The 22,895-nt window shown below is 44.5% G+C and overlaps 1 protein-coding gene across 1 annotated transcript in view; it reads right to left on the reverse strand.

Annotated features, from left to right (window-relative positions):
* Ptprt (protein tyrosine phosphatase receptor type T) overlaps window positions 1-22,895 on the reverse strand; it is a 688,872-nt gene that overhangs the window by 581,174 nt on the left and 84,803 nt on the right. The window contains exon 6 of the mRNA XM_048349408.1: window positions 9,255-9,429. Within this exon, the coding sequence (XP_048205365.1) occupies window positions 9,255-9,429 (175 nt within the window). The remainder of the gene's footprint in view (window positions 1-9,254; window positions 9,430-22,895) is intronic.

The raw sequence follows: 22,895 nt of genomic DNA on the forward strand, positions 1-22,895 counted from the left end.
CTACAGTGGGAATAAATAAATGAAAGTGGAAGCTATGAATTACAGGAAAAAGGAAAAGAAAACCCACCTACAAAAGAGACAGTGCTTGCTCAGAGGCAGGAGGCAAACCAGAAGAGCTCAAGCAACAGCAAGAACCTCAAGAAAAAAAAAAAAAGAACTACCACTGGCATCTGAAGGTAATAAACATATCTTTCTCTTTAAGCAACCCCTTTCTTTGTAGTGAGAATGTCCCAGAATCACACTCTACTCATTAAAAATGCACAGCTATTATGTGCCCATCAGATATAAAACATACAAGACACAATTCAAAAGCAAGGAAGGAAAGGTGTCGGGTATCCATGGAGGCGGCATGACTGTGGAGGGAGGACTTGGGACCGCTTCAGTGGACCTGGCGGGAGCATTCAAACCCCTCTAGCTCAGGGACTGTTCCATGACACAGAAGGACAATGGGGTACAGCAGGACAGCTTCTCTCTTCATTTATTCATGTTCTCACAGGAAAGATGAATGATAAGGACTACAGTTTAGATATTGACTTTCACAAAAGGGCCTTACAGGTTTGGTCTTCAAGATGGAACTTTTGGGAAGTGATGTAATCATTAGTGAGTAGGTCCCAGTAGGAAGTCTTGCAGTCATGGACAGTGTGCCTTTGTTGATGGGAATTGTGGGACCCTCCTCTCTTCCTCTTTTGTTTCCTGGCCATGTAGTGAGCAGTTTTGTCCAGCATGTGTGCATCTAGCACCATTCCATCCAGCCCCCCCACACACACCAGAGTCCCAGAGCACTGAGCCCACCTGACTGGATTGGGATGGAATCTCCAAGGGTCAAAATAGCCATTTCATTTTTATAAGTTATTTGTCTCAGGTATTTCATGACAGGGATGGAAAGTGAACTCACATACGCACAAATAGAAATCTCACTGGTTGGTTATGATAAGACTTAGTAAACAAACAAAAGCATGGAACAAAGCTCCCAATTTTCAAGGGGTAGAGGTGGAGTGGGAAGGGTGGGTATCCCAAGTGGGGGAAGGCCTCTCTGAGAAGCTGGTGACAGAGCACAGATCAGTGGACACAAAACAACTGAGCTACATAATTACCTGGAAGGAAGCACTTGAGTCACAGAGGAAAAAAATACAAAGGCCCTGAAGTCAGTTAGCTTAGTGTGTGCCAAAGAATAGGAGACAAAACACCATGGCTAGGCAAGAGGGTGAGAAGACAAACCTGAGTCTGGGGGTCAGGAATCCGAGAGACAGAGGGGAGACACTTTGGAAGGCCATGGTGAGAAGCTTGGGCGCAGTAGAAGATTTGTGCAGGGAAATACTATTATTTCCCTTGTTTCAACCTGCTGTGGGGGCTACTAATAGGGAATAGACCTCAGTGGGGTAGAGTGGAGGGAATGGGAAGGGAGACTGAGTAGCTTCCAGCTGAAAAAATAGGGTAGGGATTGGTAATCACAACTCTGTGGCCCTTGGCTCAAATCCAACCCTCTGCCTGTCTCTGTAAATAAAGTTTTGGGGGAATTTTTTGGCTCTCAGCCATGTTCATTTATTTGGATGTTTCCTGGCGCTTCTTCTGCTACAACAGCTGACCTAAATAGTTAGCCCAGAAACCTCAGGAGACTTTACTATTATTTTCTGTGCGGAAAGTCTGCTCCTCTGATTTAGGGAGAGGACGAACAGGTGGTAGAAAGTGGTAGGGTCGACAAAGATGCTCCCCAAGCTTGGTCTTTGGCCTCTCTGAGAAGGAAGTACAGCTTCCCTTTTGCCTCTGAGGGAAGTCCACTTCTAAAGGAGCATTCACAGTGTGCCAGAGATTCCAGACACAAAGCTGAGTGGCTGCTGCTGGCTCTATCTCTTCTCCCAGCATGCACTTATCCTCCCCTGGTATTCTCAAGATATGGCTGCTGGCTCTGCCTCTCCTCCTAGCATGCCTCTGTCCTCCCCTAGTGTTCTCAATGAAGCTGAGGATTCTGGCTCTGCCTCTCCTCCCAGAATGTACCTGTCCTTTCCTGGTACTCTCAGTGAAGATATGGCTGCTGGCTTTGCTTTCACTCTGAAAATGCACTTGTCCTCTCCTGGTGTTCTCAGTAACAAAGCAGCAACTGGCAGCCTTGATCACCTAATAAGGTCATGGATATATGGGGTCTCTGGAACAGAATTTCCATATCCTACTCCCATTTCTCTGCTTTATCATTTCAGTGCATGTAGGGCAACTTCTCTCTGATGGCCATAGCCAAATCTCAGTGGCCACAGACTTTCTCCAAAGATCAGGAGAAAACAGGTCTATGCCAAATGCAATAGTATAGTAATACTTCCCTCGGGAGAAGCACTCAGTCAATAGCTACTCAGAGTTGGGTATGAATACTCCAACTTTCTGACACCCGAATTCTATACTGAACCCCAGACTTTCCTAGCAGCAATGCACTCCAGATGCCCATCAGGGCCACTTGTTTGAAAAGACCTTCTCTACCACATGATTCTTCTTCCCTGCCTCACCATGCATTCGACTCCAGGCTCTCACCTACTTCCAGGGGTCCCAGCCCCCATGCCACCTATCTCTTACTCCTCTTCCAAACACTAGGTGGGCCTTTGACCACACTAGATTCCTGACTGGCTTTCCACTGCACACAGGCAGCACTGAGGGAGAGGACCAAGGGCTACATGCGGAGATCTTGTGACTGTCAGCATTCTGCCCATGCAATGAAGAGAAGTCCCTCTGAGCCTCTACTCCAATGGAAGTCCTTCTGGGCCTTTTACTCCTCCCAAATAAAACTCCAGTACAGAGTACACATGTCCTCCTACCCAGCCTCACACATGACCACCACTTATGCCTCAAAACCGACCCAGGCTGTGCCAAATTGTAAACTTGTGAGGCCGCAGGATCCAGCTCAGATAGAGCTGTTTATAGCAGCCCTCCCAAATGTTCCGGACAGTATTCCTCAGCTCACACCCAACAGGAGGATCTACCACAGTAGGTTTTTTTAAAACACATGGCATAGAAAGAAGAGCTAGGCAAGCCTAACTCTACCTCTTGTCAGCTGTGTGAAGCTCTATAGCTTCTCTGAGTCTCTGTGCCTTCTTTCATAAAATGGGATGTTAATAATTCTGAGGACAGAGATTATAGTTGAGATTTGTAAGCTAGTCCAGCAGTTGCCGGACATAAATTCCATGGCTATGTATCATGGGTTCGCTTGTGGCATTGTCAGATAGGCTCAATAAACCTTCATTAAACCAATGAAGACAGAAGCTAGCCAACTGTTCCAACCATCCAGAGCAGAGCCTGGAACCTCAAGTCGCTACAGAGACTAGCAGGAAAGCAAAACAGGCCATGTCAGGACCAGAGTCAACTGTGGAACCTGCTCTTGCATAACGGGACAGCCTACCACTGCCAACCCATGATGAAGATGTTCCAGGTGCTGAAACCTAATGTGACGTCAAGAAGCTTTTTAGCACAGAAACAAGACATTTACAAAGGAAGGGAAAGAAACAAGACCACACCAGGGAAATAAAACATTTCACAACTGACCTCAACCAGTAGACTGGACTTGACAATCTAAATATTTCTTCAGGAAAGAGACCTTTCCATGATCTAAATTTAAATATCCCTAGGGCATGAGACTATGCCTTTAATCCAGAACAGGGAAAAGTTGAACCCTGTCTGTGGACAATATTCCCTAATAATAATGGTAAGAATAATTTTACTGGTAGTTACAGATAGAATTTTGTAGGTCTTTGCCTTGTACTGGGACTGGTCTACCTATCTGTTGAATATGTGTGTATATACATATGTACATTCATATATACATACATACATGTATATAGATACATACATATATACATGTATACACACATGTATGACATTGTATTGTTTGTATCACTAGGACTCAATTAGATATCTTCATCCCATTGTGCAGATAAGGAAAATAGGCTGGGGTTACTCAGACCATGACTGACACTGAAGCTCATGTGTGTTTCAATCTACTATTCCTATTCTTGACCCCACTAAGGTACCATAAATCAGACTGGCAGTCATAGTTAAGTCAGAACATCTGAGGAGGCCCACCAGTATTATGTGTTTTTGAGACACAAACTCCATAGTGATAGGAGTTCTGGGCACTGGGGAAGGTTGTTAAATAAAATTGGAGAGCTGGTTTAAAAATCACCACCAACAGATTGATGAATTAGAATCATTTCGTCAGGATGCAGCTGAATAACTTTGGTCGAAGGCATGCACGTCTTTGAGTGGAGCTAAAACACCTTGAAATAGAAGATACTCAGAAGACCAGAAAGAGAGAGAAAATAAGCACACTCAGGAGCACTGGCCTGGAACAGGTAGGTTGAGGGGCTGTGTTGTCAACTGAGAAAAACCTCAATTACAGAGTCATCTAACATATACCCAGTACATTATCGCAACTCAATAAACAGCTCTTCGGAATTAAGTAATTCCAATTTGCTTTCATTGCAGTCTGTGCGTCACCCGGAGAATTTGATATTACCTACATGCGAATTAGGCTGCCGGTTCCGCAGCCCTGATCTTCATCATGCTGCGATGGCCAGGAGCCAGCCAGCCATGAGCAAGCTGACTTGTCTCAACCTGGCCCTCCACTGCTGGGCTCAGCATGAGCATGTTCCATAAAATCACTCGCTGGGGACCCAACTCCTAGGACCCTCAGACACTAAGTCCTGTAAGCTCTCAGCAAGGCCAGAGTTCTCAAGATGCCATCAGAAGGGATGGGCCCGTGTGGCCAGATGGATGACTACAAGATGGCTAGCGGCTGAGGTTTCCTCGCTCCTCAGTTGAGGACGAACTCAAGTGGGGCTATGCACGGTCTCCATGCCCCATTTTTATGTTTCCACCTCTCCCTTCCTTTACTCCTCCCCCTGTGGGGAGAAAGCACCAGCTACTCAAGCCAGAAGCTGGGCCAGGTGTCTTGTTCTACCCTCAGAGTTCTATGTCTCCTGGATTTCCTTACCTGGATGGGCCATTTATTTTATTTTAAATATTTTTGGACATGTCTACTAAGGCATGATTCTTAGAACTAGGGCATCTGTCATCCCACAGAAGCTTTTGAGAGAGGAATCTTGCAACCTCATTTCCAGATCAGCCAGCTGTGGCCCTGAAAGGTTTATGTCATGTTCAAGGTCACAGAGCTGTGAGAAGATGGGGCTAGGGTTCTAACCTGGGCATCTCAGCTCCAGAGTTCTGTCCTGATGCTGGATGGGAACCTTAGGGAGGATAACCACAGAGGGATCGTGTTCTTTCTGTGTCATGCCAGGGACAGCCAGGGGCTCCTAGACACACAGTCCATGCTGGATGATGAGCAGAGGTATCATTGCTCCAAGGAGCAAACACAGGGCCCCCACCTCTGCCACGAGAACGGCACTTGACCCCTGAGAATCTTTTTACATTGTTTACCAGATTTTCTCCTTTTCTTGATAAAGGGTAGATGAACACTTCACTGTGCGACTTCTTGGAAGTGTGAATACATCAGTGCTGGAGTGTTTATGCATCCTGACTCAGCCAAGCAAAGGGCTCTTGGGGAAGGACAGAAGGAGGGAAAGTGAGTCATCGCTCAGAAGACAGTTTCCCCAGAGGCTCTTGTTCACTGCCTCCAAATGCTTGCTAGGCTCACACTACTGGGTGACAGGCTGCCTCTGGTTATCCCTGCTCTGGGTGGCTCTGCCTTTCATTGTGTTGTTTAGTTTGGATACCACTAGCTATTGCTTTTTTCTTTAAGTGTGTGTGTGTGTGTGCACTCGCACACACGTGCACGCAAGAGCTCCATAAGCCCTGCTTGCTTGTCTGCCTGCCACCTGTATCTCTTCGGCACTGTTCATGAGATTGTGATGCCAGGATACCAACAAGGCCACAATCTCCGGCCCTCCAAGTGTGGCCTAAACAGTGTGAGCCAGACCCGAGTCAGAAGTCTCCCCGAAGATTGCCCTGGGCTTGTCAACCTGGCTGCGTGGGTTCTCTCTGCCATAAAAGTAGTTGAAATAAAAACCAGTGTGCACAGGGTAATTAAGATAAAAAGAGATAACATATGTGAAGGGACTTGCCAAAACATTCAAGGAATCAAGTTCAAGGCTTATCATCAACTGAATATTAAAATGGGATGGATATTGGCCTTAATAAAAGTGATATTTCTATGTCAAAAATACGGATGAATGTCATCAAGGTATAATAAAATGAAGCAAAATTACAGAGAGCTCTAACCTATTGCCCTCTGTGAAAGAGCTGGGTACCACTCAGAACATGTCTTAAAGTGAAGCGGCAGAAGCTCCAGGTGAGGGGGATCAGAGCAGGGGTGGATGCTGGTCTGATATGCCAGCCCGGTGCATCTGGGGGCCAGCATGAACTGACTTAGCTTGCACCGCCAATAAAAGATGAAGTGCCATCTCAGAGGTCATCTCTGCAAATCAAGGTGGTGGTGCTTCCGTATATTCTGGGCTTCTGAATACTGTGAGTCTGAGTCTTCCCTCTCCCTACCTGCAATCAAATAAGATCTGCCTCTTGAAGAAGGTTCATACATTTGGTGTGCCAGTTTGGGCTGCATGCCTTTCCTTATTTGTCAATCTTAAGACTACTTGTAGCATCTATTTGAAGATTTAAAAGCATCAGAGATACAGCATTCTCCAATACTTAAAAGATACATTGTTTAAAAACATGATAAATTTTAATTTGCAAGCAAGGAAGGGAAAGATGGAAGAAAAAACCATAAAATCCCCCTAATATATTTCTATTCTTTTGGGGTTTGGGTTTTTTTTTTAGAATTTATTTATTAATTAAACAAAAATCTTTTGACAAAGTGTTGTGCAAAAGGAGTACAGTTACATAGTAGGGCAGTATGTACATTTCTTGTGCTATCTTACACCCTGTTTTTCTTTCCCTTCCCTAGGTCAGGTAGACATATATACAATACACAATGTACCAAGAACATATACAGTAGCCACGTGGCCTACGCCAAAGAAAATTCGCCTAGGGCTTTAAATGTAATCGGAAAGGACAAGCCAAGCATAGTCTCATCTCATCTGTCTATGCATGAAAGTATCAGAATGTAGCATTAATGTTCATGCTCATTCACCTATTCTTCTATCATTTACTCACTTTTTCCTAGGCCCAGACCACGGAGAACTCAAGAGAACTCAGGACATTCACTGAAGTAGCTTCCAGTTCCAGAATGAAGGGAAAACCATGAGAGAAGTGCATTCAACTCAGGAAATGGCATAGTCACTAAAAGGACTTCAAAGGCCACTATGCCACACAAATCAATCTTATGGCACCCAAAAAGCAAAGATAATGAGCCTGGGCCCATGAGAGTGATGGCTTCTTTTATAGTTTAATGACACCCCACGTAAATGAATTTAAATGTGATTTTTCTTGTGTATGTATAAAAGTTGTTTGGTTCACAATGGCCTAATGGGTTGATCTTTGGCTTAAGTGTTCGTGACATTCTAGTGATTAAATGAATGCCTGCTGGGGCTAGTAATTCATTCACTCATCCATCATTCCACCACATTTTAAGTTATGTCTTAGGAAATGACTGACTGCACAAGTCAAAATAGTCAGCCACTCACTGGCCAGTTCGCATGGCTCAGAATACACAAAACCCATGCCAAGGCTACACTCTGAGTGGCAGTACTTAGAACCACGCAAACAATTCTCCCACTGTCATGGGGGCAATAGCCTAAAAGAGACAGACTAAAGCCACCGGAAACAAATAAAGGGAAGCTGTCAACATCATTGGATAATATCTACACAGACTAGAGGACAAGGAGATGAGATAGAATGTGACCGAAAGAGGGGACAGGGTGCTCTCTGGAAAAGATGATACTAAAGCCGAGTCCTCAGTGATGATATATCCTCAGCCATGCAAATATCCATCTAGGGCAAACAGACTTGGAATAGAGTTCCAGAGAGCAATCCCTGTTCAGGTGGCAGTAAAGCCACTGATCGATCCCACGGTTGCTAGCGAAAAGAGAGAAAGCTTTCACCCCAATCCACACTTTAGGAAGCCAACACCAAAGCCTCCAGTAGGCTGATCGATGGTTTTCCACTCTTCAAACACACCAAATACTGTTCCACAGCTGGGGTAATGTGAGCAGCTTCATTATTTCATTCCCTAAATTATGCTATATTGAAATTTTAATCGGTGAACATAACACAGGCAAAATGAGTACATACATATACTGTTGTTGCCAGTGTAAATTGTCAAATTGTGGGGGGGGGGGGTTGTAAAAGCAATACTGCAGCACAAAGGAAAATCTATCAAGATATTCTTATGCTTTGACCCTCCCAGCTCTACCTCTGGGGAATTTGTCTTCAGGAAAGAATCCACTCACTGGAATAAAAATGTTCTCTTTAGAAAAACGGCATGAGGTGTTAATTATTGTGTACTCAAATGAACAGAAAACAAACACAAACATACCTGGAATTACCCAAGTAAGGGGACTTTTCAGAAACAGGAAAATGTAACATGGTATAGCAGCAAATGTCTATAACCCTAGCATTTAAGAGGACTGCAGTTCAAGAGCAGGTTCTCTACAGAGTGAGACCCTTTCTCAAAAAAACAACAACAGCAACAACAACAAAAAAAAACAGGAAACTATTTGGATGAAATAATATATACCCATTAAGTATGATAACACAACTGAGCAAAAGCTTCAAAAACAAGTAGGATACTCAACTCCTGGGGGAAAATCAGCCAAGAAAACAATATGTACAGTTCCATGGAAAGCATACAAACTATAACTCAAGGTGAACAAGAGGAAGAAAACTGCAAATAATTGAATCAAGGCGAGCGAGGGCCAAGATGGTTAATTTCAAAAATCCTCCCCAACTATTGTCATTGAATGGAATTTTCAATTAAAAAATCCCTCAGAAACAATTGTATGGGAACACAGCTGCAGTGCACCACCAAGGACATTTCCCCCCCCCCGACTTTAAATACAAAATAAAACCAAATTTAGCAATGTCCTTTGTGTTGCCTGTCACCCAGGCTTTTCTGCACGTGTCACCCATACGAGCTTCTGCCTTAAGAGGCAATGCGGTGTTGTGGGATTTTACAAGAGCTTCCTATTTGGGGGTGGTAGGAGGGAGCAATAGGAAACCAGGTCGCGTGCTATTGAGTGGGGTGGGGGAAACAGCAGGAAGGTGTTGTTACCCTTCCAGGCCGCTCAAGGCTGTAGGGATGAGGCAGAGAAGGCCTTCTAATCCAGGCCACTAGAGGTCGTGGCACGTGGGCTGGTGGCACTCACCTTTCACAATCAGCTCTGCGTAGTTGGACACGCCAGACCCCCCATCTGAGCGGATCACACAGCGGTATTTGCTGATGCTGCGCTGGGCAGTGTCTGCCACACTGACTGTGGCTGAGAAGCGTCTGTGGTTGACCACACGAGTGACCATCAGAGCCGTGTCTCTGCCATTCCATTGCTGCAGGACAGAGGAAGAGAAGAGGAGAGGAGATCAGACTGTCGCAGGCTGCCAGGCAACCTCCACTACGGGTGCTTCCCTTACTCCCGTGTTCCCGGGATCCAGGACTTCCTGTGAGCAATGAAGAGTTTTCACCGTGGTTTCGCCTATGGGTCTCACTCAAAAACAAAGTTGGCTAAGGAGCTGATGCAAAAGAAGGGATACCTGGTGAGAAGAAAATAAGGCAAAGGTCCCTTTTAATCACAGTGGATGAGTGTGTGTGTGTGTGTGTGTGTGTGTGTGTGTGTGTGTGTGTGTGTACTGGGGCTTGAACTCAGGACCTGGGCATATATCTCTTAGTTCTTTCACTCAAGGCCGACATGTATCATTTGAGCCATAGCTCCACTTTTATCTTTTTTGTGGTTAACTGGAGATAAGCATCTCATGGACCTTCTGGCAAAGGCTGGCTTCAAACTGACATCCTCTGATCTGAGCCACCTGAGTAGCTCGAATTACAGGTATGAGCCACTGGTACCCAGCTACACCTCGGCTTCTTGCTTAGTCTCATTTGAGGTTATCCTTCATCCTTCTGCCCTCTCCTTCTTGTTTCCCTTCACTACAGAAACCATAGTATTGCTTTGCAATGTGTTTAGGTAAAGTAATGAAAACCCATCCCATCTGGAGAGGTAAGAGATGGTGTGACTTACAGCCCCACAGATGGTAACTTGGTATCCCAGCCATACACCCAGCCCCACCTGCACAGGTGGCTTCTCAGCCTCTTTTGCCCTGGCCATGTACTGCTTCCTGGGTCCCTGGGAATACTTCCTCTTTCTTAAAACATTAAGGCACGGCATAAGCTTCCCACACATCTTTGCTCAAGGCCAACGTGATAGACATTTGTAGATATTCATAGAATCAAAGTGAATACACAGGAGTCTTTTGTGTTTAGCATTCTGCGCCTGAGTTGTAATGTTCTGTCTTAGAATCAGACACTATCCAGATGCAAATTATGACAACTGGAAAGACGAAGGGTGCAGATATCATTTGAGTAAACATTTACTAAGCACCTAGCATGTGCCAGACTCTCAAGTGTTTTCATGTAATTCTTCCTAGCTTATTTAGGGTGTGCATTGCTGCTGCTCCTCTCAGAAGAATTCAAATGTCAAAGAAGTTAAATAAATAGTAGAGGAAATAAGTCCTTCATCTGGGCCTTCCAACTTGAGTCAAACATGCTTTCCCAAGACTTTATCCCCTCTCTGCCTGCTGTGATTTAAATTGTGTTCTATTCGAGTGAAATAGAGTGGTTTGGATTGAGGAATTGCAGTGCCACATCCTCAGTCTTACAGGATGCTCAACAACATAAATGGTCTCACCACATGGCTGGTTATTTTAGCCTACATCCTCCCCCAGCCCATCTCCAATCTGTGGCGTGTCAGGACAGGGACACAGGAGCAAGTAAAGACACCTGTTGGGCTTTTCAGCAGCAAGGGAAGTGGCACCTGAACCACTCAGGAGCAATGAATGGCAAAGCAATGAACAGTAAATAAACATGGACTGACCAAGGCCCCCATCTGAGGGCTGCTACACAGCAAGCTGGCTCCAGACCAGATGGGAGCTCCAAGCGGTCATTTTCCTTCTTTTTACTTCTTTGTTGTCTGCCTCAAATGTGCATCATCTTTACACATCACAATTATAAAGTCAATGGTATCTTTAAAAGCCATGAGAGGACAAGAGGCAATCAGAGCCATGCCCTAGTCAGAAACTACCCAACATGACCAGGAAAAGGTACAGGGTCCACCATTCAACCCGTGCTTTGGTAAACTTAGTAAGAGATTGAACAACTCAGACCCAAGTATGAGAAAGTGCCAGACACTGCAGGCAGCTCCCCTTTTCATGACAGTGAAAGGACAAGTAGAGGAGATGGTGGTAAACACCGTGGATGCATCTTGATTAGGAGAAGAGACATAGGATGGATGGATGGATGGATGGATGGATGGATGGATGGATGGGTGGGTGGAAGGATGGATGGATGGAGGGTACAGAGCTGGGATATGCATGTGGAGTTACCAGTTCCAATGGCTCCCATTTTTTAAAAATCCATGTGTGTCACTTGAACATGGGCCAACGATGGCTCCAGCCCATTCCCTTTGCCTTTCCCACATGTGAGATAGTGTGAATAGGAGGCGTGACAGCAGGTACCACGTTTCTCCTACCAGTTCTTTGGCTGAGGAGAAGCAACTACAAAAAAAATAGGAGAATAAAAAGGAAAATGGGGGTGCAGATATGAATATTAGGTAAGGGGTAAAGAGAATTAAGCAAAACTGAACATGACCTGAGCAGCTCAGAACTCTGAGAGATTAAAAAGGAAGGAAGGGGAGGAGGAGGAGAAGGGGAGGAGGAGAAGGAAAAAGATAAGGGAGGGAAGGGAATGGGAAGAGCAGGGGAGGGGAAGAGAGGAGAGGGGAGGGAAAGCAAGAAGACAAGGAAGTGGGGAGGAAAGGGGAGGAGGACAAGAGAGGAGGGAAGAAAGGGGAGGGGATGAGAGAAAGGGAGGGGAAAAGACAGAAGGGAAGGGAGCCAGCCATCCATTTGCTAAGATTTTTGAAAATTCAAATAATTAAGGCTCATAAAGATAGTGACTCTTAAGGATAAAGAAACTTGAAAATCTAGGCAAAAATAATACACAAAAAATTAAACCTCTCTGATATAAAATTTCTCATTTGAGGTTGTTTCCAATTCAAAGGTGGCCTCCTCTGAACATAACTGGTCTGCACTGGAGTTGCTGAGAGGCATAAATGAGAAGGTCAGTGAAAGGCTTACTACACAGAGATATAGAGCAGTATTAATGAAGCTCTTGAAATCAGCCATAAAATTAGGAGAAAACAGAAAACATGAAAGAATTATACCTCCTCACCCCCCACACTCAGAATGCCCACGTCTTCATCCCTAGAATCAGGCAAAAGACACTTTGAAGATGAGAGTAAGGGTAAGGATCTTACAAAAGGAGGTGGTTTTAGATTATTCACCCTGGTTTCATGTAATCACAAGGCTGTGTGTGTGTGTGTGTGTGTGTGTCTGTCTGTGTGTCTGTCTGTCTGTGTGTCTCTGTATGTGTGTATATCTGTGTGTGTGAGAGAAGATAGGAGAGTGAATGTTGAGGAGGGAGATGTGAGAAGGGGGATTGCTGGCTTGAAGTTGGAGAAAGGGGCCAGGAACCAAGGAAGCAGGCAGCCTCCACATAGTCAGCCAAGGCCAGGAAATGGTTTCTCCCAGGACCTTCTGAAAGGAAAGCACACAGCCTGCCAACACTTTGATGTTAGCCTTCGTTCTGACTTCTCTTGTAATGGTAAAGAACTAAATCCGTTTTGTTGTAAGCTATGCTAAGTTTGTGATTCCACATTAGCAATAAGAAACAAACACACAGAGAAGAAAGCTGGTTAAGTGCAAAATATGCACGGTTCACATTTAGTTTAAATTTTATTTTGGTGTTGCCTCCAGGGTTATTTACTTATCTTCTGAACAATGTCAGAGACTAGCAGAAGCAGAGAGGATTAAGTACTCCCCTCATAATGATTCACAGTTTTCTATTTAGCTTCAAAACCAAAAGGCTTTCTCCCATTGAAGGGTAGGAAATTGCAGGTTGTCTTATAAAAGCTCTGAAAAACAGGCCTTTAGATAATCATGCTTGTCATATTGGGAGCAGGCAACAGCAGGACAGGGATGAACAGGAGAGCCCAGAGTCATGATAGAAATCATGACGTGATGGACGATGGCCAAGGAGAAATGGAGGTGATGTTCAGAGAGAAGAGCCCAGATGGGACTAGCCTGTGAGGATCACTGGCAGGGAAGGGTTGGCGGGTGCTAAAGGTCAGAATAGCTGAACCTGGGAACCTAGAACAGAAATCAAGGGCTGGCCAGAAAACAAAGGTGTAAGCTGGGTGCTAGTGTCTCACACCTGGAATCCTAGCAACTCAGGAAGCTAAGATCTGAGGATTGCGGTTGGAAGCCAGCCTACCCAGGAAGGTCCATGCACACCTCATCTCCAAGGAACTTCAAGAAGTCAGAAGTGGGGGCTGGGGATATAGCCTAGTGGCAAGAGTGCCTGCCTCGGATACACGAGGCCCTAGGTTCGATTCCCCAGCACCACATATACAGAAAACGGCCAGAAGCGGCGCTGTGGCTCAAGTGGCAGAGTGCTAGCCTTGAGCGGGAAGAAGCCAGGGACAGTGCTCAGGCCCTGAGTCCAAGGCCCAGGACTGGCCAAAAAAAAAAAAAAAAAAGAAGTCAGAAGTGGCTCAAGTGGTAGAGTACTACTAGCCTGCAGTGAGACAGAAAAACAAAGGCATAGGGACAGTATCTAGGCCTTGAGTTTAAGCCCTAGGATAAAAGGAGAGAGGAAAGAGAGACAGACAGACAGACAGAGACAGAGATAGAGACAGAGAAAGAGAAGGACCGTGTAGGGGAGGGCCTGGGAAGAGCCAAAGAGAACCAGGCTGTGGATGACTGCAAACCCAAGCCTGGAAGGGATGCTGTCAGATCCCACCATTAGCTCCCCATGCTGGCGTGTCAGTACTTTGCTTCTGGTTCTTATAGTAGTATCTTTCAGATAGAAGTCCAACCTTCCCCTGAAGTATCAGGGCACACTTCTTTTGGTAGTAAGCTTTCCAAACCTATATGTCTGTGACTCCACTCATCTTCTAGCCCTTCTGGTTCTGTGACCAAACGGAATACATTTCCCATATATATGGGGAGGTTGGGGGAGGCTTCCAGAAAGCCTGATCCCAGATGACGATCCATCATTCACTTTCAGGATTGGATAAGGAAAAGAGGCTAAACAAGAATGCCGTCAACATTGGAATCCACAATACTCACCCTCCAGTCAATGCTCTGAGCTACTCCCTGGCCCCACGGGGAGACGCCCCAGAGTCACTCTCTGACCAGGGCCACCCACTGAGCCTGCTGCTCATGGGGCAGCAGGAAGACAGCACTTCTATATGACTGGGGTGGCTGCCTAGGGAAGGGCACTGTGAGCTGTGGACAGCCACAGCTCAGTGATTTCCAGCTGGGTGGACAGGCTTAGCAAGGGGTCTATCCAGGACAATGACCATATCCCAACTACCTGGCGTTTCCCTGGCTCTGCCTTCTCCTACTGTAAATCATACATGGTGTCTCCTTGAACACTGCTGCTTTGAAATCTGCTGGTATTTTGTGCCTGAATCTTCTTTTTTTTTTATGGAACTAGGAAGTGACCTTCAGAGAACACTGACCACAGCAGAAAGCTCAAGCACTCTGCACTAAGATAATGCTTCCTACATATGGCCAGTATTAGAGCTCCCATATAAAGAATTTGCAGGGTTGAACTAGTACTACTTTTCTTTTCTCTTTTTCCTTATCTGTTTGTTTGACTGAGTGGTTTGTCTAGTTTTGTTTTTCTTGTAGTCCCTTCCTGTGGCTGTACCCTCGCTACCACTGTATTATATCCAAGTACCCTGGATATTGTCTATATGGGTAATGGAACTGGGGAAGGGAGAGGGAATACCAAAATCGAGAGACAAAGAACAAAAAGACAAACCATTCAAAAAGCAACACTTAGAAAACCATTTGGTGTAAACCAACTGCACAACTCTTGGGGGGAGAGGGAAACGAGGGAGGGGGAGGGGGAAATGAGGGAGGAGGTAACAAGTAGAACAAGAAATGTACTCACTGCCTTTCATATAAACCTGTAACCCCTCTGTATCACACTTTGACCATAAAGGAAAAAATGTATAAATTAAAAAATAAAAAAAGGGGGGGGGCTGGGGATATGGCCTAGTGGCAAGAGTGCCTGCCTCATATACATGAGGCCCTGGGTTCGATTCCCCAGCACCACATATACAGAAAATGGCCAGAAGGGGCGCTGTGGCTCAAGTGGCAGAGTGCTAGCCTTGAGCAAGAAGAAGCCAGGGACAGTGCTCAGGCCCTGAGTCCAAGCCCCAGGACTGGCCAAATAAATAAATAAATAAATAAAAAGAATTTGCAGGGCTGAGGTGAAGAAATATTTTCATTTGTTAACTTTTTACTTTGTTTGGTGGGGGGGGGGGGAGGGTCAGACATAGGGCTTGAACTCAGGACCTGAGCTCTGTCCCTAAGCAATTTTTTCTCGAGGCTAGTGCTCTACCACTTTGAGCCACAGCTCCACTTCAGGTTTTCTGGTGGTTAATTTGAGGTAAGAGTCTCACAGGGACTTTTCTGCCCAGGCTGGCTTCAAACTGCAATCCTCTGATCTCAGCCTCCTGAGTAGCTAAGATTACAGGTGTGAGCCACTGGCAGCCCTCAACTTTTTACTTTTTTTTGGCCAGTCCTGGGTCTTGGACTCAGGGCCTGAGCACTGTCCCTGGCTTCTTCCCGCTCAAGGCTAGCACTCTGCCACTTGAGCCACAGCGCCGCTCCTGGCCGTTTTCTGCTGGGGAATCGAACCTAGGGCCTCGTGTATCCGAGGCAGGCACTCTTGCCGCTAGGCTATATCCCCAGCCCCAACTTTTTACATTTTTGAGGGCAACTTTAGTAGGTGCTGTGCTCACTGGCTACCAGGATCAAGACTACCCAATACTCTTCAAGCCCCCTAGAAAGCTCTCCTCACAGAGTGTTGTTCCTGGACTAGCCACATGGCATGGCAGCACTGGGGAACTTGTTAGAAGTGTAGATTTTAAAGAGAATTTGAGCTGTTGTTTATTGTAGCTGTTGGTAGTCTGCATTTTCTCTTCTTTCCCTATTCTATTATTAATCACTCTGGAAATGTACTCATTATTTTACAAAACAGAAAATGAGAGAGTATGGAGTGGGGAAGGTATAATTTCTGCCCAGTGGAATTTATAGGCTGGGTGAAGATTCCAACAAAACAGCAAAATAAAAAATAAAAGAGTAAAACATAAACATGGCATGCTTTGTGGAGGAAAAGGGGTGGGCATGGAAAGAGCAATGCTCTTCCAACAGCCTAGAGCAACGATTCTCAAAGTGAGTTCCCCAGTCAGCCTACACTTCCATCCACGGTGAGCCAATGGGAATCCAAACTGTGCGCGCTCTGGCCCCTCCCTAGACCTTGTCAATCAGGCACTCTGGGGGTGGGACCAGTGAATGTTCTAATTTTAGGCTGAAATTCCCACAATCCACTTGTAGCAAATATTCAGTTCACTTCTAGTCTTCCCTTAGCAAGGGCATGACATTTGGAAACTTGCTAAAATCTTGCCCATTGATCCTCTCCAAAGCACATTTGTAGCTTTTTTTTTTTTTTGCCACCTCTGAAGAACAGCTTTTGATTATTCTTTATTAAAAAGTAAAAGAAACAGAAGTAGACATAAGTCATTTTTGATGGGCTGTGCTGAAACCCTTTAAGCAGGGCAGACAGAGGACTCACTCATTCTGGGATGAGTCAGGGCTCTGAGCTCCTGCTGAGACTCAAGCAGGGCCTGGCATAAGGCCCACAGGTAGCCATTCATTTTGAGTGAAGAGGATGAGCAGGAAAGGGCTTGCTCACACCGTCTTCCTGTGTGACCTGGTCTGTGTCTGCTCCACTCCAACGCCACTTCCTCTACCCACAGAAGGCACAGCTCACACCCAAGAAATCCTCTCTGCTTGTCCTACCCTGCCTTTCTCCCATTGTTAGGAGATAGTTAACTCACTAGCACAGCACGGCCTTGCAACAGCTGGACTAGAAGCAAAGAGAACATTCTTTACAAATGAATTGTCTGAATTTCATCTAACTTTTTTCTGGACAGGAGACTCTTGAAATAAACAGAACAATTTTCAGCTCAAAGTACTGGGCCTCAGTATATATGTGTGTGTGTGTTTGTATGATTTTTGTTTGGTCTCCTCCCTCTTCCCCCCGAACCCCCTCCCCCATGAGGAACATGGCATCCAGAATGAGCTGGATGAAAAAATCCTGACAAGCATAAATAGAGGATGGGCTGAGAGGAGGCACAGATAGAAAAAGCAAAGAAGAGAAGCCTGCACAGATAATTTCCCAGGTCTGACTTTGGCTAGAGCTGTTTGTGATCTGGCTTTATGTCCAGGTGAAAAAGAGTAGAGAAGACAGAGTTTACAGTAATAACAATGGTGACTAAACTCTACCTCCCCCAAAAAAACACTAAAAACAGTACTAAATTCAATGAGAGTTTTTCAGTTTGTAAATTAGGTCTCAATAAAACGATTAAGGATGTTAAATTGTAGTTATCTGATGGAATTCCTCAGCTATGACATAGACCACTGTATGAAAACATCTACCTAGCTCCATCCTCTCTTCCCCATGAGAGACAGAGAAGCAGGTTTGCTTGCCATGGGGCAAATTAAAAAGACCTTTTCCCTTGGACCCAGGGCCTTTGTTAACCTGCCATCAGGTAACACTTCACCCTCTTTACAGTTGTTGGCAGGTGGTTTCAGGGACTCAAGTGGGCAGAGGGATTTCCATGGAAGGATTAGTCAGCATCAACCGCTGAAAGAAAAGTCAAATACAGACAGATCCTTGCTTGTTATACATAGTTTGACTTAGAATTTTTCACCTTTCCCCTGTCACGAAAGTGATTGTGTACTCAGTAGAAACTACATTTCAAATTATGAGTTTTTATTTATTTATTTATTTTTCCCAGTACTGGGGCTTACATATAAAGCCTGCGTGCTGTCCCTGAGCTATTTTTTTTTTTTTTTGCTCAACGCTAGCACTCTACCCATTGACCCACAGCTCCACTTCCAGCTTTTTGTTGGTTCAATGGATATATCTCACATGCTTTCCTACCCATGCTGGCTTTGAACTACAATCCTCGGATCTCAGCCTCCTCAATACCTAGGATTACAGTCTCAAGACACAGTGTCTATGTCCTGTGATTTGATCTTTGCTTAGACTAACAATATGTGATATAATTCTCCCTGGAGGTGGGGCAGTGAAGCGCCCAGTGAGCCCTGGGAAACAATGGAAACTTGACAATATATCATTTGGCTAAGCTGTGGCGGTAAGTAGGTCAGGTGTATTAAATGCACTTTGATTTGCAATGTTTCCAGTGCAAGATGCTTCTATCGGGGGATGTAACTCCCTTGTCAAGGAGCACCTGCATAAGAACAGATAAGCACAAGTTGGGTTTAACAAAGGATGTGCTGATGACATTCACAAGAGCCACTTAGGCAAGATTTGGGAGTTGAAGAAAACTATGTAGCAAATGTTGAGCTCACATTTGCAATATGTGACTACAAAGGGGACACAAAGGCAACCAGAATTCTTAGGAAAGGAACACAGAAGCGCAATGCCTAAGTGCATCTGGTCATACAAATTAATATTTATCGAAATGGACTCCAGAAAATGGAAACGAGTTATTTTTTGTGGTGTGATGGTGGTATCTGTTTTTTTTTTTCCTTTTGTCTTATTTGTTCATTTATCCATCTTTGGGAGGGGAGGGTGGTCACAGAAATGGAGAGACAAATGGTGAACAAATGCAGCAGTGAAATTCACTAAACACCACATTGAAAATGAACTACATAAATTGTAGGTGGGGATGGGAGGGAAAACCTGGGAGAGAGAGAGGGAAGGGGTGACATTGTCCAAAAAAAAAAAAAGTACTCATAACCTGACTTACGCAACTGTAACCCCTCTGTATATCACCTTTGTAATAATAATACAAATTTTTAAAAAGAACAAAAAGGAAACCAGATGGGTCAACCAATACATATTTCAAGGGCATTTTAAAAAAGTTATTGTACACTCGAGACATGCAAATATAGTTAAGTCTTTAGGTCAGTGCTGGCAAATGAGTTGTTTATACAGAATGCAAGGCTTGAGAGGCGACCCAAGGTGGCAAGGATGAACTCAGGACTCCATAAAAAAGACTCCGATCCACGTTCGATTCCTACCTCCTCATTACAGCTGGATGAAAGTCTGGTCCTGAGAAGTAAATCCTTTCTGTGTGATGTCATGATATATGTCAGTTGTTCTGAATCCTTTCATTACTTTATCATCCTCGCTGAGTTAGGATGTGGCCACTACACAGAAAGCCCACACAGAAAGGAACACAGGTTCAGAGCAGCAAGGGAGAAAGAGAAGCAGGTCCACACAGCCCTGAGGGAGTGAGGAAACAGGTTCACTGGAAACATTGCCAAAACCAGGAGTGACTTCCCTCCTGATCTCATTCGCCAGGTGCAGCTGATGTGGGGCCCAGGGGCTTGAAGGGCCCAGGCCTTTTCCTGCCAGATCCCAGGCAGCTCCCATGGCAATGCCTGTGATTTGTCTCAACGCATACACGGTCCCTGCTGAGATTTATGCAGCGTGTTTGGACACATGGCCCCGTTTCTGAGACTCTGCAAATGTTCTGAGTTGTACAAACCCCATTGTGGAGTGAAGGCTTTGAAGAGAGGCCTGTGGGGCAGCTCCATGGTGGGGTTAACAGGGTCAGCTCAGAGTCCCCGAGGACTTGAAAGATGACAGAACCACATCAGCCATGGCTGCTCTAAGACAGGAGGACACCTGAGCAGGATGTGATGAAGACAACAGAGGTGTGGAGGAACCTGAGGGGTTAGAGGAGGGCCTGCACCTCCATCAAAGCCACCCCACCCCAGACAAGGCTTCCTGCCAAGTCTCCAGCACCTCAATGTAGAGAAAAAGTAACCATTTTTCTCTTCTTGAATAGAATTCGTCTGTGTTCAGTTAGTGCTCTATATATTTTTGGAAAAAAAATGTAAAAGCATAAAGAAGAAGATAAATAGCATACATCATCTACCATCACAACCAATTATTCATTATTTTGATTCTCTCATGATAGTATTCTATATGTGTATAAGTAGGGATGTATATACAATATTACATATATATGTGTCAAGAGTGCTATTATACTTGAATATATGTTTTTTCATAAAACTTAATATATGGTTTTATAACTTGTTCTATTCATTTAATTACATACTGTGAAAATGTCATTAAGTATATGTCTATAATCTGACATTTAATTACTTCACTCCAGCATTTACTTAATTAGTCTCTCTTGGTGGATCTTTGTAGTCCTTTGTCTGCGGAGCATACTTGAAGTTACACGGTTTTGGTCCCAATTTCTGGTCATTTCCTTAGGTAAACAACCATAAGTAAAATGATTCGTTGGAAGCATATGCAGAATTAAAGCTTTAGCTATCCATGGCTTATCTTCCAGAAAGGATGAACCCACTTAAACATTTCCTGCACTGAACTGATGATTTTATTAGTGCAGTCCTACCTCGTACACAAACTGTAAGTTCATTCCCTTTATTTAAAAGGGCTTTTCAAAGCCTGAGACCATTCTCCTGGCTAGATATTCCACTTATAAGCTTGGAAACCAATGGGTTTGAGTTCTTCAGGCTAGACTATCATGTAAGGAGTAAGAAAGTTATAAATGATGCCTTTCAACCATGGACCATGGCATGATGGAGCCCCTTTCCCACTAGAAGTAACCATACCTTGGCAGGACTAGCATGTTGATTATCTTTGCTGGTCTCTTATTGCTCATCAGTCTGAAGCTCTACAATTATTCTAGGCAGAGGTACCTCTATTTCTATGTAAGTTCTGAACACTGCTTCTTTGGAAGAACTTGCATTACAAACACATGAAAGACAGTAGGGTCTTCCAAGCAGCACATAAAGTCATCAGGAGGGTGTAAATTAGGGATGTGGGTTTGGCCCTCCTTTTCAAGCTAACTACTTTAAAGAACAGCAGACTATAGAATTCCGCTCGGTAGAAAGAGAGACAGGCAATCTCTACTAGTGACACAGGAGTGACAGGGATTTATCATAAACAGAGTCCCCTGATGGCTTCATAATCATTGCAGGAAATGCAGGCCCATGGACACTATTCCAGAACCCAGGTCTTTTTCCCTGACTTAAACTGGGTGATAAAAAAAAAATGTTTCTATCTTTGGTTACTGAGTGAATTTCCTCAGCTTATCCCAGAAGCTCCAGGAGGTAAAGGCACTGCTAATGGCTGGACCACCACAGGTATCACATGGAGACACTCTTGGTCCTGATGTGCTTGTTTCACTTGCTTTAGAAATTCTCAGGCTAAGTCACCCTAGCCTTGTGGTGTGGAGGAGAACTCTGGCAAGTCTACCAAAGCCTCAGCACTCAATCCGAGCCAGAGTAATGTCTCATAGGAGATCTGCACTTTTTTTTTATCTCACATCTCAGCTTTGGCCATTTTCTACTGGCAAATCACGATCACTATCAACTTGACTGGGCTACAGGGTGCTCAGATTAAGCATTGTCTCTGAGGGAGTTGCTAGATGATGTCAACATTTGACTACTCTGTAGACTCTGTAAAGTTTTAGGTTCCCCACTCCAATGTGAGTGAGCTGCCAGCGTCACCTGACCTTTCACGGGTCTGAATACAAGAGAAAGGTAGAGGGAGCAGGAATTTGCTGATTGCTTGCCTCAACTGGCACACAGATCTTCTCCTGCCCTTGGACTGTGATTTATACCAACATAGATCTCTATCTGTTCATTTGTGTATGCATATATGTGTGTACATATGTGTATGTGTACCAACCAGTAAACCAACTTCCAACTTCACCATTGCATATAAGCCTGAACTTCATAACCAAGCAGACATTTGACAGAGTTCACAATGTACAAATTCTGTTTCCCAATAGTCTCCAAAATAGGAATATGAGAGACCATATTTAGAGAGGTTCCCTTGGAGGAATACTTACCAGATGTGCTCACTTACTAGCTAAGTTTAAGACATCCCAGGATGGATACAAATTAACAGAGAGCTAGGAGCCTCTGTCATAGCTGTCACCTACCATCCCTCCTCTCTGTCCCCTTTCCAGATTGCTTTTACACAGAACTTTATTATATGAAACGGGCCCAGCCTATGAACCCACTTGCCTGCCCTCGAGGAGACCGTGGAGGAGACACTGATCATTACATCACACAGAGTTTGCTTTAGGGAGACCCCTGGGGTCAATTCCTGTTTGGCCTCTGTATGAACAGTTAGAATTTTCCTCAGCAATTGGGCCATGTTTATCTGGAAGAGATTGTAAGCTGTATATCTGACAGTGTTTCTTTATTCCATCTGGGTTGTGGTGCCCTAGGCCCTGCTTATGCCCTAACAGCAAAGTAGCAAGTATGTAGAAAAGCAGTTTGACTGTGATTACCAACTCCTCTCGATTCCTTCCTTCCTATCTTATGTTGTCTGGCTTCTAATTTATGCTGTCTTACCATGTTTTAGATCCCCATTGTAAACCACGGGAAAAGCATTCTGTGAAATAAGATTTGGTTTTCATTGAAAAGGAGATAAATAAATAACATGAAAGAGCTCTCCACACCATGTACTTTTAGTTTAGTCTTGTTTTTTTAACTTCAATTATGTTCTTTTGTATTATCCTCCTGATCACAGGCACTAGGTTTAGGGTAAGCAACTCAGAACTATAGCAATAATGATCATAAAATAATTGGAAAACCCAAATAAAGTTGCTGAAAATATTGTGATGGTTCTACTTCATTTCTCT

The sequence above is a fragment of the Perognathus longimembris genome, chromosome 6 (genome assembly GCF_023159225.1).
Source record: "Perognathus longimembris pacificus isolate PPM17 chromosome 6, ASM2315922v1, whole genome shotgun sequence".
NCBI lineage: Eukaryota > Metazoa > Chordata > Mammalia > Rodentia > Heteromyidae > Perognathus > Perognathus longimembris.